This window comes from Manis javanica, chromosome 4 (assembly GCF_040802235.1).
Source record: "Manis javanica isolate MJ-LG chromosome 4, MJ_LKY, whole genome shotgun sequence".
Lineage (NCBI taxonomy): Eukaryota > Metazoa > Chordata > Mammalia > Pholidota > Manidae > Manis > Manis javanica.
Window position 1 is genome coordinate 179,798,282 of NC_133159.1, and position 13,015 is coordinate 179,811,296.

At 49.6% G+C, this 13,015-nt stretch overlaps 1 protein-coding gene across 1 annotated transcript; it reads left to right on the top strand.

Annotated features, from left to right (window-relative positions):
• Positions 1–3,025: 3,025 nt before the first annotated feature.
• BIRC5 (baculoviral IAP repeat containing 5) lies at positions 3,026–10,472 on the top strand. The gene is made up of 4 exons (XM_017677400.3): positions 3,026–3,233; positions 3,444–3,553; positions 4,832–4,949; positions 8,772–10,472. Exons 1-4 carry the CDS (start codon positions 3,123–3,125, stop codon positions 8,859–8,861), a joined length of 429 nt encoding a protein of 142 aa, XP_017532889.1. The 5' UTR covers positions 3,026–3,122; the 3' UTR covers positions 8,862–10,472.
• Positions 10,473–13,015: the final 2,543 nt, after the last annotated feature.

Here is a 13,015-nt window from a genome sequence, read left to right on the forward strand (position 1 = left end):
TGAAAGTTTTATTTGAATGCACTCTCAGGGAGGAACAGGCTAGAGACAAGGTGGAGAAAAGCAGGCTTGTTTGCTTCTCTGGGTAGGACAGAGTGAAGACTTATGCTTAGAGTCTGGAAAACAGAATGGAATAACAAAATAACAGACACCACTGGAGTAAGGTGAGCAGTAAGGAGTCTTTTAGAGATGCACACCCCAAGAAGGGAGTGCGGGCAGCCTCAGAGAAGAGGTGCGCTTAAGGGCTTAGGATTCTGTCTTTGAAGCCTTTCAAGAATGGGGTAAAGGTAAAGGGTCGGAGGTGGGGTGTGTAGGCTCGTCAGGTGGTCTCATGACATTTATCTCTGGTGAGAGACAGTGTGTCATTGTCTATAGCCAGTCCTCTAGGTGATTCTGTAGGACAGACCTTTTGTTCCTCTCTAAGACAGTGGCCACTCCCAAGTACTGGGAACACAGGTAAGGCTGCTTGCTTGCCTTAAGATAAGTCCTACTTGTTCTTATTATGCTAATCTTGGCATTTTTTAAGAAAATTAATCATGATGGTTGTCTCAGGTCTCTGCCCTATCTCACCTGCATTAGCTGGAGCCAGTCTCAAGGTCAGCCCAGATTCAGAGCATGAGGAAGGAACTCACATTGCAAAGGCTGAGTCCTTCTGAGCTCTGGCTTAATCTGATCAACTCCCTGAGTTCTTGGTGGGCTCCACCCTCTTCAAATCCTCGTATCTGTTTTTCTGCTTGACCAGATGAAGGGGAAGGACCGTATCCTGGGACAAGATGGCAAAGCAAACCGTGTTAAATTTCTGGTGATTGAGAGGGTCTGTTGGCTGTATACAAAAATTTTTAAAGGGGTGCATACATTTTTCCAACAATCATGCTTATAGATGTTTATCCTACAGGCATAAGTGCACACGTGCATGTCAGAAGTCCCATGGTTCTGAGTGACTCAAGCTCCAGTTTACGTCTGAGGAAACTGAGGTCAGAGAGGCCAGGCGACTTGCAGTGCTGGTAGAAGTACAAGGAAGTGCCAATTAGATTAATGCCCATATCCGTGGCCCCTGTACACAGATGTAGGACTCTGGCTTCTATGAGAGCAGTAAAGCAATGTCCTGCACACGTTGTGTTAGCATGGAACCTGTCGTGCTCTATAGGCACTCCCCTGACTTATTCCCACTGGGCTGTTTGCACTTGGAACAATGCCTGGAGCAATTAGCACTCACTGAATGAATGAATACATAATAAGGGGTCAGTAATAGGCTGTCATCACACGACCCAGCTGGAGTGTTCCAGACCCGCGTTGGGAGGTAGATGAGCCGTGTTTTAGATCTGCTCTGATGCCTCTTGACCTCATTTGACTTCACCTAGACCTGTTTTCTCATCTGTAAAATGGTAAGTTGCAACACATAACAGAAAAAAGGCAATTATCATATAGCTGTGAACTCCTCAATATTGATAAGAAGGAACAACACAATAGATACGTGTACCAAAGATACATGTTGGCAAAAATTTAAATATCTAGTGCTGTCAGGAAACAGGCAGGCAGATGGGAATGTGTACTGCTACAGGTTTTCAGGAAGTAATGTGGCACTAGGTATTAAAATTGTAAATGCACATTCAATTTAGAAATCTAGCCCATGGAAGCAGAGGTACCAAGACACAGGGGAATTCATAGAAAGTATTGCAGTGTTATTTGTAATGTTAACCTTAAAATAAAACTCAGTTATTTAACTAGCAAAATGGGTTTGCTGGGGAACACCAGAGAATTGCAATTAGCAACAAGCTAACCACAATAAAACCACAAGCAAATTGGGAAAACTAAGGAGAGGACTTCTTTCATAGAGGACAGTACCTTGGGCAGGCGAGAGGACTGTTCCAAGCAGAAAGCCCATTGGAGGAAACGGGAGTCCCATGTGTCATGGCTGCTCATTGGATAAACTGTGACTGTCTCATTGCCTGGGCTGTTGCGGGGAAGCAGAAACTCTTCTCTCCTACTGGTTGGTAAAGTAGGCAAAATAGTTTGGGTTGTAAATTGTCTCTACTTTGGTTGTGGTGTTGGTTTGGTGGGGGTGTGTGTGTGTGCAATTGACCAGGCATGGTGGGCGTGAGTGCTCCCCCTGCAGACCTCCACACTCGAAGTCAGTGAAGTTTCCCTTTATCAATTTTCACTTCACAAAATTAGAAATCTAAGGGCCCATCCAAAGGGCATGGGTGACGAAGTCTCAGCAATAGCTGTTGACCTGAAAGGATATTGTAAGTCTGGGCAAAGGAAATCCCTGGGCAAAATACCTCTAAAAAACCAAAATCAGTCAAAGGGAGAAATAAAGTTTAAAACCGGTTTATTGCTTACAAACTGCAGTCCCGTGCCGTCTCTCTCCTCTGCTCCAGAAGAAGCAAGCAAGCAAGCCAGCCCCTCCCCTTAACCTCTCAGCTTCAGACACGCCCTCGGTTGCCCAGGTTCATTGACGTGGAGATGAACTTCTCCCCATCCCTGATGTGCAAATGTACTAAAGCCAGGCGAGATATTCTGGAAATGTTACAATTTTACCCACGGATATCTAATTCCAAAGGAATTCTGGCGGAAAGGGAAGAACAAAGCTCCAAGTGTCCGTTTCTGAATTTCCAGTAAGTTTCAGAGAACAGGCGATAAATGGAGGAGTTAATAGCTCTGGCTCCCTCCAGCAAGGGTGGGGGGTAGCTGTGGACTTCATCTACGTGACATCTTCCCGCGGGGTGCCTCCGCACACCTCGCCTACAGGCACAAGGGCTGGGGCTGCTGACACTCGCGGGGAGCTCCGGGAGTGCGGCGCCCACGGAAACATGGAGTCTGCAGGCTGACAATGCACTCGACAAGGGTCACTCCTCGAACCCGTTACGGGGGCTTCAGCGTATCCTCAGCTCCTCTTCACGTCACTCTTTGCAAGCAACCGAGGGAAGGGGCGAACGCGGGGTTGGGGTAGCCAGCAGGACAGCCGCGCGCCGAGAGGACTACAACTCCCAGCGAACCCCGCGCTGCCCAGCCTCGCTTTCCCAGAAGGCTGCGGGCGGCGCGATGACCGGCGGGCGTTCCCGACAGGCCCTGCGGTGGTCGCCAACCGCTGGGTTTGAATCGCAGCTCCACTCGGCGGCGCCATGGGCGCTGCGTCTTTGCCCTCGGCCTGGCAGCTCTACCTCAAGGACCATCGTATCTCTACGTTCAAGAACTGGCCCTTCTTGGAAGGCTGCGCCTGCACTCCGGAGCGGGTAAGACTGCGCGGCCTCCCGGGCTCCGGCCCGCCCCACCGGGTCCTGGGAGGCCTGCCGGTGCCCGCCCGCACCTGGAACCCGACCCTCCCCGGGGCGACCCCTCCCGCGGGGCTCCTGCCCGCCCCACCGGCCCCTGGGAGGCCTGCTCACTCCCGCCCCGGCCCTGTGTGGCCGGCCGGGACCTCAGCGTTGCTCTCTGCTTTGCAGATGGCCGCGGCCGGCTTCATCCACTGCCCCACGGAGAACGAGCCCGACTTGGCTCAGTGTTTCTTCTGCTTCAAGGAGCTGGAAGGCTGGGAGCCAGATGACGACCCCGTGTAAGTCCCCCAGGCCAGCCTCGCTGGGCATCTCCGCGTGCCCGCGCTCCATTCGGAGCTTCTGTTTCGAGCTGGGGCTGGGAAAACGATCCGAATTTCGGGTACTTAGTGAAGGAGCCATGCTTTCCAGGCTGATGCATGTGAACAGCTGTTGAGAATGGATGAATCTGGGTGTTGGCGCCTTGGTAATGCTTTCAACCTAATCAAACCTGACTTAGCCAAATGTCCTTCGGGGCGGATGTAGAAGAAAGGCTCGATTCTGAAGTTATTGGATGCCTTTTAGGTTCAACAGAATAAGGGAGTATGTTGGGACCTAGGAATGTCCACGTGTTTTCTTGTTTTAGAGTTTTTAAAATTTAAAGCGTTGTTGAGTTGTAGTTCACACACCACAAAACCACCCTTTTTAAATGGTATATACTTCATTGTGATTTTGGATTTGGTTCTTAAAGGCACCTGGTTTTTTTGTTGTTAATTCTCTTAATTCTGTGTACATACTCAGATAGACCACCATTGTTGTCTTTTTGCGATGGAATGACACATTCCTTTCTCACCCTTTTTCTCCTTTTCAGAGTCGATTGCTTCCATGACTATTTTAACTAGAAAATCGGTGGAGTTGTTTCTCTTCTTGGCCAGAGGAGTGTTTTAGTTTTCCCTAAAGTGTTTGCTCTCGTGGCCGGTATTGACCTCCGTGGCATGGTGCTCATACCAGGGTTCCTGGGGGGAAATACCGGTTGTATTCTTGGGAGTGAATGTTTAAGTGCTATTCGGTTTTCAGGTGTTAGTTACTCTTGTCTGTCCTTGTGGACCTGGTGTGGCTGTGTGCTCATGCCCGCACTGCTCTGGTGGCAGTGCTGTCTGCTCTGCAGGGATGATTCCCAGCGCAGAGGATGTTAGGAGGAGGCGGAGGGGTTCACTGGAGAAGCCTGGCCAATGGTGCCCTTAGCCTGCCCAGCAGTGATGTCACAATTCCAATTCCAATGAAATGAGATTCCTTCACACGGTTCCTAGAGGATTTTAGAGGGATTTGACATGTGATACCTTTGGACTTAGACTGTAACACGTTTCCGACTAATTGCTAAAAGACTCCAGATAAAACACATTCGTCACAAGGATGCAGGGCGAGACAGCCACAGAGAAAAGGCTGGCAGATGCGCTGTGGGAGTGTGGCTTGGGGCTGGGCACTGGTGGGCATGGGAAGGCCTGTTGGTGACCAAGGGTTGCTTTTCTCCTCTCCCTGAATACCTTTGTTAACACGTGCTCCTCTGTTGATTTTTCTAGAGAGGAACATAAAAAGCATTCTTCTGGTTGTGGTTTTCTTTCTGTCAAGAAGCATTTTGAAGAATTAACCCTCAGTGAATTTTTGAAACTGGACAAAGAAAGAGCCAAGAACAAGATTGTACGTATTGTTGGGAGTGAGAACCAGGAGCAAAGCCTGCTCAGCGTCTTGAACCCCAAACACTGGAGGGACCCTGGTTTCCTCAGCACCCATTTTTTCAGCCCCTCAGATGTGTATGTGAGGATGTAGAAGCATGTGTCCTGGAGTGCAGTCTTAGGGTGTGTTCAGTGTGAGGTGACCCCTGCTGGTAGGACACAGCAATGGTTACGCGGGCCTGCCTGCCTTCAGAACGGTGAAGACCAGACAGAGGTCACTTACATGGTGTGTGTTCACACTTGAGCAGTGGTGGGAACGGAGCATGTTGGGGAAGTGCATTATATGCATTGGAAAAAGTGGGCAGTTGCCTGACTGGACCTTGAAGGGGCTCCTGCTGATGAACTTGGACTCTTAGACAGGTTATCAGTGGGGTGGAAGTGAAGCAAATCCACACGGGGTTAGGGTTGCTGGAAAAAAGCAGGACACTCAGTTAAATCTGAATTTCAGGTCTACATGGGCTAACTTTTTAGTATATCTCACAATTTTGTATGGATGTTTACTAAAAAACTGCTTGCTTATATGAAGTTCACATTTAACTGGGCATTCTCTATTTTTATTTGCTATATCTGGCAGTCCTAGAGAGACTGTATTATCAGGTGTTTAATACTCCTGTAGTAAAATGTGGGGCAGGGAGTGGAGGCATCCTGATTCTTTCTCTGTCATTTGCAGACTTTGAGTGGTTAGGCCAATCTTGGCTGCAGTCTCCTTGCTGCAAAATGCAGGGTAGACCCCATGTCTTCTGAGGTCCTTTTCAGCTTGAAAGTTGTGTTCCTTTTTAGAGATAAATAGGAAATAAGTCTGTCTAATGCAGATACTAAGGGCAAAATCTTTTTTTGTCAGGAAGGGAAAAGAAATTGGTGGTCAGTAAAGGGAATTGTAGAAGAGCTATTGCAGTCCGTGGAGGTCTTGCAAGCTGTAGTACTGAAATTGGGAAAGGTACTGGGGGCTAGAGAACGCCTCCAGGTCAGGGGTCAGCACACTTTCTGTAAAGTGCCATAGGTAGTAAGAATTTTAGCCTTCATGGGCCTCATGGTTTCTGTTAAGATATTATCCCCCACTACTGTTTAAAACCATTGGTAAAAACCACTTTTAGTCCACTGGCTGTACAGACAACAGGCCTGGACCGCCTTGATGTGCTCACAGGCCGTAGTTTGCCAGCCCCATTCTAGGTGAAAGACCAGTTTGTATTCATAGAGAGCAATCACGAGAAGCGGTGCCTGAGCAGAAGGGAGGCAGATGAGGGTGCTGCCGCCTGAGGCTGGAGCCACATGACGGAGCTGAGGAAGGCCGAGGCGGGTAGGGACTTGCAACAATCAGGGAGACACCAGTGTTGAGCGGTCCGGCTCCACGGCATTGGCTGAGTGCCCGTGCACCCCAAGGAAGGAAGGAGGGTGACTTGGCGGGCGCAGGAAGCCTGACCGGAGATGCCCCACCTCCGTGGTCTGTGTGTACAGCAGGCCCGGAGCCCAGTGTACATGCCTGGGGAGCAAAGCGGGGAGAGTGGAAGAAACTTCTGCTTTCATTTTGCAACTGTTTCATTCTCTGCACATCAGAATACAGAATACTTTAGGATTATGCATTTGTTTTTATTATACTTTGTTTAATTACAAAACAATATAAGCTTCTGTAAGGAAGAATAAAAAGCTACATCCCTATGCTAGGAGTAACCGGTATCTTTCTTTCCAGATCTTTTTAAAATGCATGTATTTTTAAAGAAAAATTATTAAGTTTAAGGTATTCATACTTCCCTTAGTCGGTTTTTAAAATAGGCAATAGAAAGGCATTTTTTAAGCCTGTGGTACTCAAGTGCACTCTTGTGATATCCTAGAGCTTTGCAGTCCAGCACTGTGACCATTGCCTCCTGAGAATGAAATAAAACTCAGAATTCAGTTCTGCAGTCACACTGGCAGCACTGTACCTGCTCAGTGGCCGCTGTGTGGGGCCATGCAGATAATAGAACGTTCTCGTCACCGCAGACCTTCTGTCGAACAGCACAGCTCTAGGATGTCAAGCAATTGTGAGGTTTGTTGCAGATAATTTATGACTAATAGAGAAACTCAGGACCCCTGGTGTCCCCATTGCACTTCCCTGTGTGAGTGGAAAGTTAGCCCTGGGCCCAGAGCTGAGTGCAGGGAACAGGCGTCACCAGGCCTGTCTGCTTCTGGGGAGCCACTCCTGGGGGCAGGCTAGCAAGCAAAACTGCTCTGTGGGGTAAGGTTGGGAGCTGATACTAAACCATTTAAGTCATTAAGTGATTGCAGTACATAGTTCAAAGTAATTGTTTACCAGATATTCTCTAAAAAGAACCAGATGAAATAATGGTGTGTTGTGGTTGGTATACAAATACTGAAGACAAGTAATGAATGTTAGGGACTGTGAATTTCTGAGGCCCCAGAGTTAAATGTGAGGTGCTGCTAGTTGGTTTGACAGGGTCGCTGGTCCGGCAGCCCTCCTGGGCCCTGGGGCCGGGAAGCTGTGCTCCAGCGGCAGAAGCCAGGGCCTAAGGGATGTGACCTGGGAGCACGCCGCATGCTCTGCCACTTGGTTCTTGCTGCTGTGTTGCTACCTCTGTCTTTTGGGGGAAAAGGGGAAATAAATTAGAACCAATTTGAAAATAAATCAGTTCAGGGAGTAAATGTAATATGGGAACAAGCAGAGAACTTCCATGTAAGACCCCCTGTGATACGGGCAGACAGGCGCTGGAAGAGCTGAGTCCTGGGCGCTGAGCGGCAGAGGTTTTGCTCAGTGAGCTTTATTATGTTTTTCAATAGTGAGTTCTTGCTTCACTTTAAGCCCCTTTATTAGAAAATGTATAAAATTTGGTGTGGTGGTTAAATTACTGCCTGTGTACACAGAGGCTTAATTTGGGGCTGTTTTGAAAGAGAAGAGAAAAGTAAATAAACAGCGTATTTCCAAAGGCCGTAGTCGTCGGCCCTGCTGGTGGTGGTGAGGCCGGTGGGGCTGCCCTCTCCAGGGCGCACCCTTACTTGTGAGGTAGTTGTTTCTCCTTGTCAATTTGTTGTTTTTAGAATTAGTTTTCCTTTAATAATTTAAAAATAAATAGCCCTTCTATGGGACAAAATTTAAGATACACAAAAAAATACATATTGGAAAGTAAGTTTTTGAACGTTAGCCCCTATCATTTTCTTTTTTAGAAAACAAATTTCACCCAATAAAGTTGTGTTGCTTGTTCTTTAATGTGGCAGAGAAGTCAAGGAGAATAAGAACTGCGGTCGGGAAGGAGGTCGTGGGTCGGCCAGCGTCACTTGCTTGTTCCCTGGAGAGCACGTAGCAGCCAGGCCACGGGGCCGCTGGGGCTGGACGAAGGTGTTCTGCTTTACGAGGAAGCTGACGCGCGCCGAGAGGGGGGCTCTAGGCTTGCCCTGCGGGGGCTTCAGAGGCAGTGTCGGGCGGTGTGAAGAGAGGGCCCTGCCGCCCACTGACTGGGTGCTGCTCTGGGCCTCAGTTTCCTCATCTGTACACTGGGGACAATGACAGCACTTACTCACTGAGCAGTTAGTATGTGTGAAGCAGGTAGAAGAGTGCTTGGTGTGTGCAAATAGTTCCATAAATGTTTTCTGAGGTGATTATTAGGAGGCAGTTTATGTAAATGAGTCAGTTGAGTTGAATGAGATCCCACCCAGCTGGGTATCTGTACCCTAGCACACTGCGGAATTTATTTAGGTGCTCGATAAATGTTTCCTTATTTTTTCCTTTTGATCTTACATACAGGGTGGGATTTGGAAGCTCTTCTTTCAGTTTCATGTGTCTACTTTTAATTTCCAGGCAATGGAAACCAGCAATAAGCAGAAAGAATTTGAAGAAACTGCAAAGAGCGTGCGCTGTGCCATAGAGCAGCTGGCTGCCCAGGACTGATGCCCCTGCCCTGGTCACTGCTCCCAAAGTGGGCTCCGTCGCTGCTGAGGCGCGTTCCCCTGCCTTGGCGTTTCTGTGGGGAAACGGCAGCATTTAGAAATTAGAATGTTCAAGTATACTTTTTTTTCTTCTTTAAAGTGGCGCAGGGCTCCTTGTGTTTGTGCAGCGGGTGCCCCCTTCTCTGGTGGCCTTTGCTGTGTTGGGCCCTGGGCTTCCGAGGGTGAGAAGGCAAAGTCGTTCTGGGGGTAGAGCCTTTCCTGGCAAAAATGTTTGGGCTTCACGTTGACAGCCGGCTCTCCAGCCCGAGACTTGTTGTGTGAGTGCCATTATAGGTCCACTGTGCTTGGACAAATAGAGAATTAAGGATACCATTTAAATTTTATTTGCCTAATAATCTAAATTTATAGAGTGCATTTCTTGTGTTTCAGATACTCTGTTATTATCTCGCTCTGACATTGACAGGTCCTGTGACCCCCCCTTTGAGCCGCCCCACCCCGGCCTGTGGTCCTGCAGCAGCCTCCCGTTACTCCAGAGCAGAGTGTACGAAATCACATCCCTGCCAAAGCTCTCAAGTGCCACGTGGGGTAGGGCTTTCCCGCCTGTCCCATCCCTTGTAACATGCAGGTTCCCAGAGGGAGAAGCAGCGGCCCTGGGCCCAGGCTTCCTCGGGACCTGATGTGTGCCAGAGCCCCTGCACAGCAAGCCCGGTGGCTGGGGCGCGGAGCAGGATGTCTTCAGAGTAAAGCCAGCCTCTTGCCTTGAGGCCATTTGAAGATACTTCCTCACCTCCAGTGGGCACATGGCAAGGTTGCTGCATTTCCCTAAAACATGAGGAAAAGGGCTTTAATGCCAGATAGGCGGTTTTCAGGGGCCTGCTTCGTCCTCTCTGGGTACAAGAGCGCGCAGCAGCGTGGGTGCCTGCCCGGAGTCCTGCTCTGGACTCGCCGTGCTGTGTGGAGGGGGCTGGTGGGTGCGGGATGAAAAGCCCGTGGAAGAGCTCCTGGTCGTAGTATTCCCGGAACTCTGCAAACAGCCATTTCCCATTAATGATGCGGATTAGGGGGCTGATAATTCACCGTCTTTCTAATGTGAATCTTCCTCAAGGAGGGCAATGGAATTAATCAGTTAATTGAAAAAGTGTATTGGAAAACCTCTTTTGGAAAAACTTTTATAAATAGATGACTTGCTTATATTGTTTGCAATATTTTAAGGTCATAAATTCAGTGATACTTGGGTTTCAACCCCAGTATGGACTAAGTAGAGTTTGAGCTACAGTAGTTAAAAACAAGGTGGTCTGCGACCCCTACTCCAGGCCCTGATTCTGGTGCCCCCAGCAGGATTCTTGCCGTGAGGGCTCAGCCCTGTGTTTGCTGAGTCCGAGCTGTGGTTTTCTCATCTGTAACACGGGGTCATATACCTCGCACTGTTTTGGCTGGCTTATTGTAGAACATGAGTTTTGTGTGAGGAGGGGAATTGAGACAAAGCCCTCAGCCGCTCTTAAGGTTCTGCAATGTTGCTTTTTTTGTTACAATTATTATGTCACAGAACAGCACAAACTTTTACAATTTGTATTGTACAAATACAGTTTGATAAAATGATTTACAATTAAAAGTGAGCCCAAAGCCATTTCTAAATCGGTGGTGGAAACCAATGTGAACTTCAGGTGGATTTTAGAGAGTAAGGCAGCAGGAAGTGTCATCTAGATGAGTCTCATTTCTGAAATGGCTGTGCTGTTTGTTACACGGCCCTAGTGAGCCGCAGGGTGCACACTGGTTGCTGCCTCCCTGAGAACAGTGCAGTGGCCTGAATTGTTTTTAAATGACGGCTCAGAGATGTGGCTGCTTCAGGCGATCTGTCAGCCCTGAGTGCCCGTGTCTCCCTTGCTGTGTCATATCTGTGTCACGGGCTCTGCGCCACTGGCTCACGCGGGTGCCCTCTCCTCTCCAAGGCCAGGCGTGCCTCGTGTTAAAATGGTAGGTGATTTCCTCTCTCCCTCCTTGGCGGAGGTAGGCTGCAGGGTGGATCGTTACAGTCCTGGTGGGGAGCTCTGGACGTCATCCTGGTCCCTTGTGGAAAATAAAAATGATTCCATTTCAAACACTGCCGCAGACCCTGCTGTGTCCTTAAATGCTGTTGGCTTACATCGTGGTCCCTTCCTCGCCTGCTAACTGACCTTCCCACCCACGCGCTGCAGGAGAAGCATGCTTTCCGGCAGAGACAAAGCCAGCCTTGGGTTCTGCAAGACCCGCATGTTTGTGTCACTGGCCTCATTCCATGTATAAACCAGCCGTGGAAAATGTACCTCAACCTAATTCTTCTGCCACATCTCAGAGGGTGATGCGTATCTTTCCCTTCGAGCTTGGAGGATATTGCAGCGGCTCGGGGGAGCAGAGCACCCCAGCCTCTGTCTCCATCTAAGCTGCTTGTTTTTCCTATTTGTGCCAGTCTGTAAATGGATATTTCATTTTAATAACTAGTCCTTGCAAACTGCCTTTGTGAAAAAGCTCAGAGAAAACTGTGATGGTCCTCAGTTCCTTTGCTCGGCGGGTGGCGAGGCAGGGCCTGGCGCTGCCCGGCTGTGCTGCGGAGCGAAGCTGGCTGGGGCTGACCCTCAGTCCGTCCTGCACATTATGTCATCTAGAAACTTACCTCCTAGAGACCGTGTTTATCACTGGACTGCAGTGGCCGTCAGCACCAGAAAGCTGTTAGACATCGTCAGTCAAGCCTTCAGCCATCGCTTTCTTTCAAACATACATCCGTTCTCAGGTTCCCGAGTCAGGCGGTGGTCTGGAAGGGGCTGCGAACGGTGAATGACGGTCAGTAGGGGGATTGACAGGTTAAAGCCCTGCAGGCCAGCCTTGGGAATCTGGACCCTCCACCTGCCTCAGGTGTGGAGAATAGAATGTCAGCCCACCAAGCCACGTGTGCCAGGCGGGGCGGTTGGTCGGCTGTCGCCTGCAGGCGGGGTGTGTTGTGCAGCCCAGTTTGCCCTGAGCTGGGGCGCCGCCACGAAGGATGTCTCTCCACCCTGGGTGAATCTAGCTCTTAAAGAACCAACTGATCTGTAGGTTTCTCTCCTCTGGGCTCAGTCTACAGCATTTGAACCTGTTCTCAGCTGACTGGGACCGAGCTGGGCGTGGCATCTGTAGTTATTTTCCGCCTGACCCCAAGGGAGTGACACCCACTTGCACACTCATGCTTGCACTCTGGGTGCTGTGCCCAGAGAGGACCCCCTGCCACAGTGAGCTCTCACGGTTCTCTGTTTCCTGAGTGGCAGGGAGACAAAGGTCAACAAATAGCCACATGAGTGGTGAGTGTCTGTGGGAGCCCTGAGAAGACAGTGCGACCTTTAGTGGAAGCAGGAAAGAAGTAAGCCTTCTGTCCAGGCCCAGGCGGAGGCTGCCAGATGAGCAAGGAAGGAAAGGTGATGCAGGTGGAAACAACAGAAATGGACATTCTGGGGACTGCAGATGCACTCTGGCGGGGAAGGGGGCAGTGCCCCTTCCTGTGGCCTTGTTAGCAAAGCCCTCTCAGAGGCTGCTCGGCTACCTGGGCAGATGCTGGTGAATCCATGGTACCTGTGAGGAGCTCTTCATGGGCCTGGGAGTTCCTAGAGATGAGGCCAACCAGCTATGTGGCTGCCTCCGGGTCAGGGCCCCTCTCACAAAGGATACTGACTGTCAAGTCAGTGTAAAAAGTGCAGGTTTCTAACCTGTGACCTCAACCGTTGGAGCATCCTTTCGAGTGGTTGGTTTTGAGTAGAATAGAGTTGTGAGTCTGCATGGGTGGATGAGCTTTATAATGCACCTGGAGAAATGAATGGACCTGCTGGGTAATTTAGTGAGGCTCAGTTTCTGTTGCAGGGGTGTTAGGTAAATGCAGTGAGATTAGCTGTGTTGTAGCTGATGCTGCTGACAGTAATTTCAGCACCAGTTTCGGCTGCTTCCCCAGTCCCTCGTGGAGGCAGCGTGCCCTGCCATTAGACTGGAGCAGGAGGCTCATCTGCCCCAGGGCCAGTGCTGGGATCAGGCATCTTGTTCTAGCTCCTGATGAGTCAGCTGAATATAGGTTTAAAGAAAAGAGGCTTAGGAGCCCTGTTTATCACTTATAATTGGAATTTCTTCCATCAGAACATCCCTCCTGCCCCTGATGCT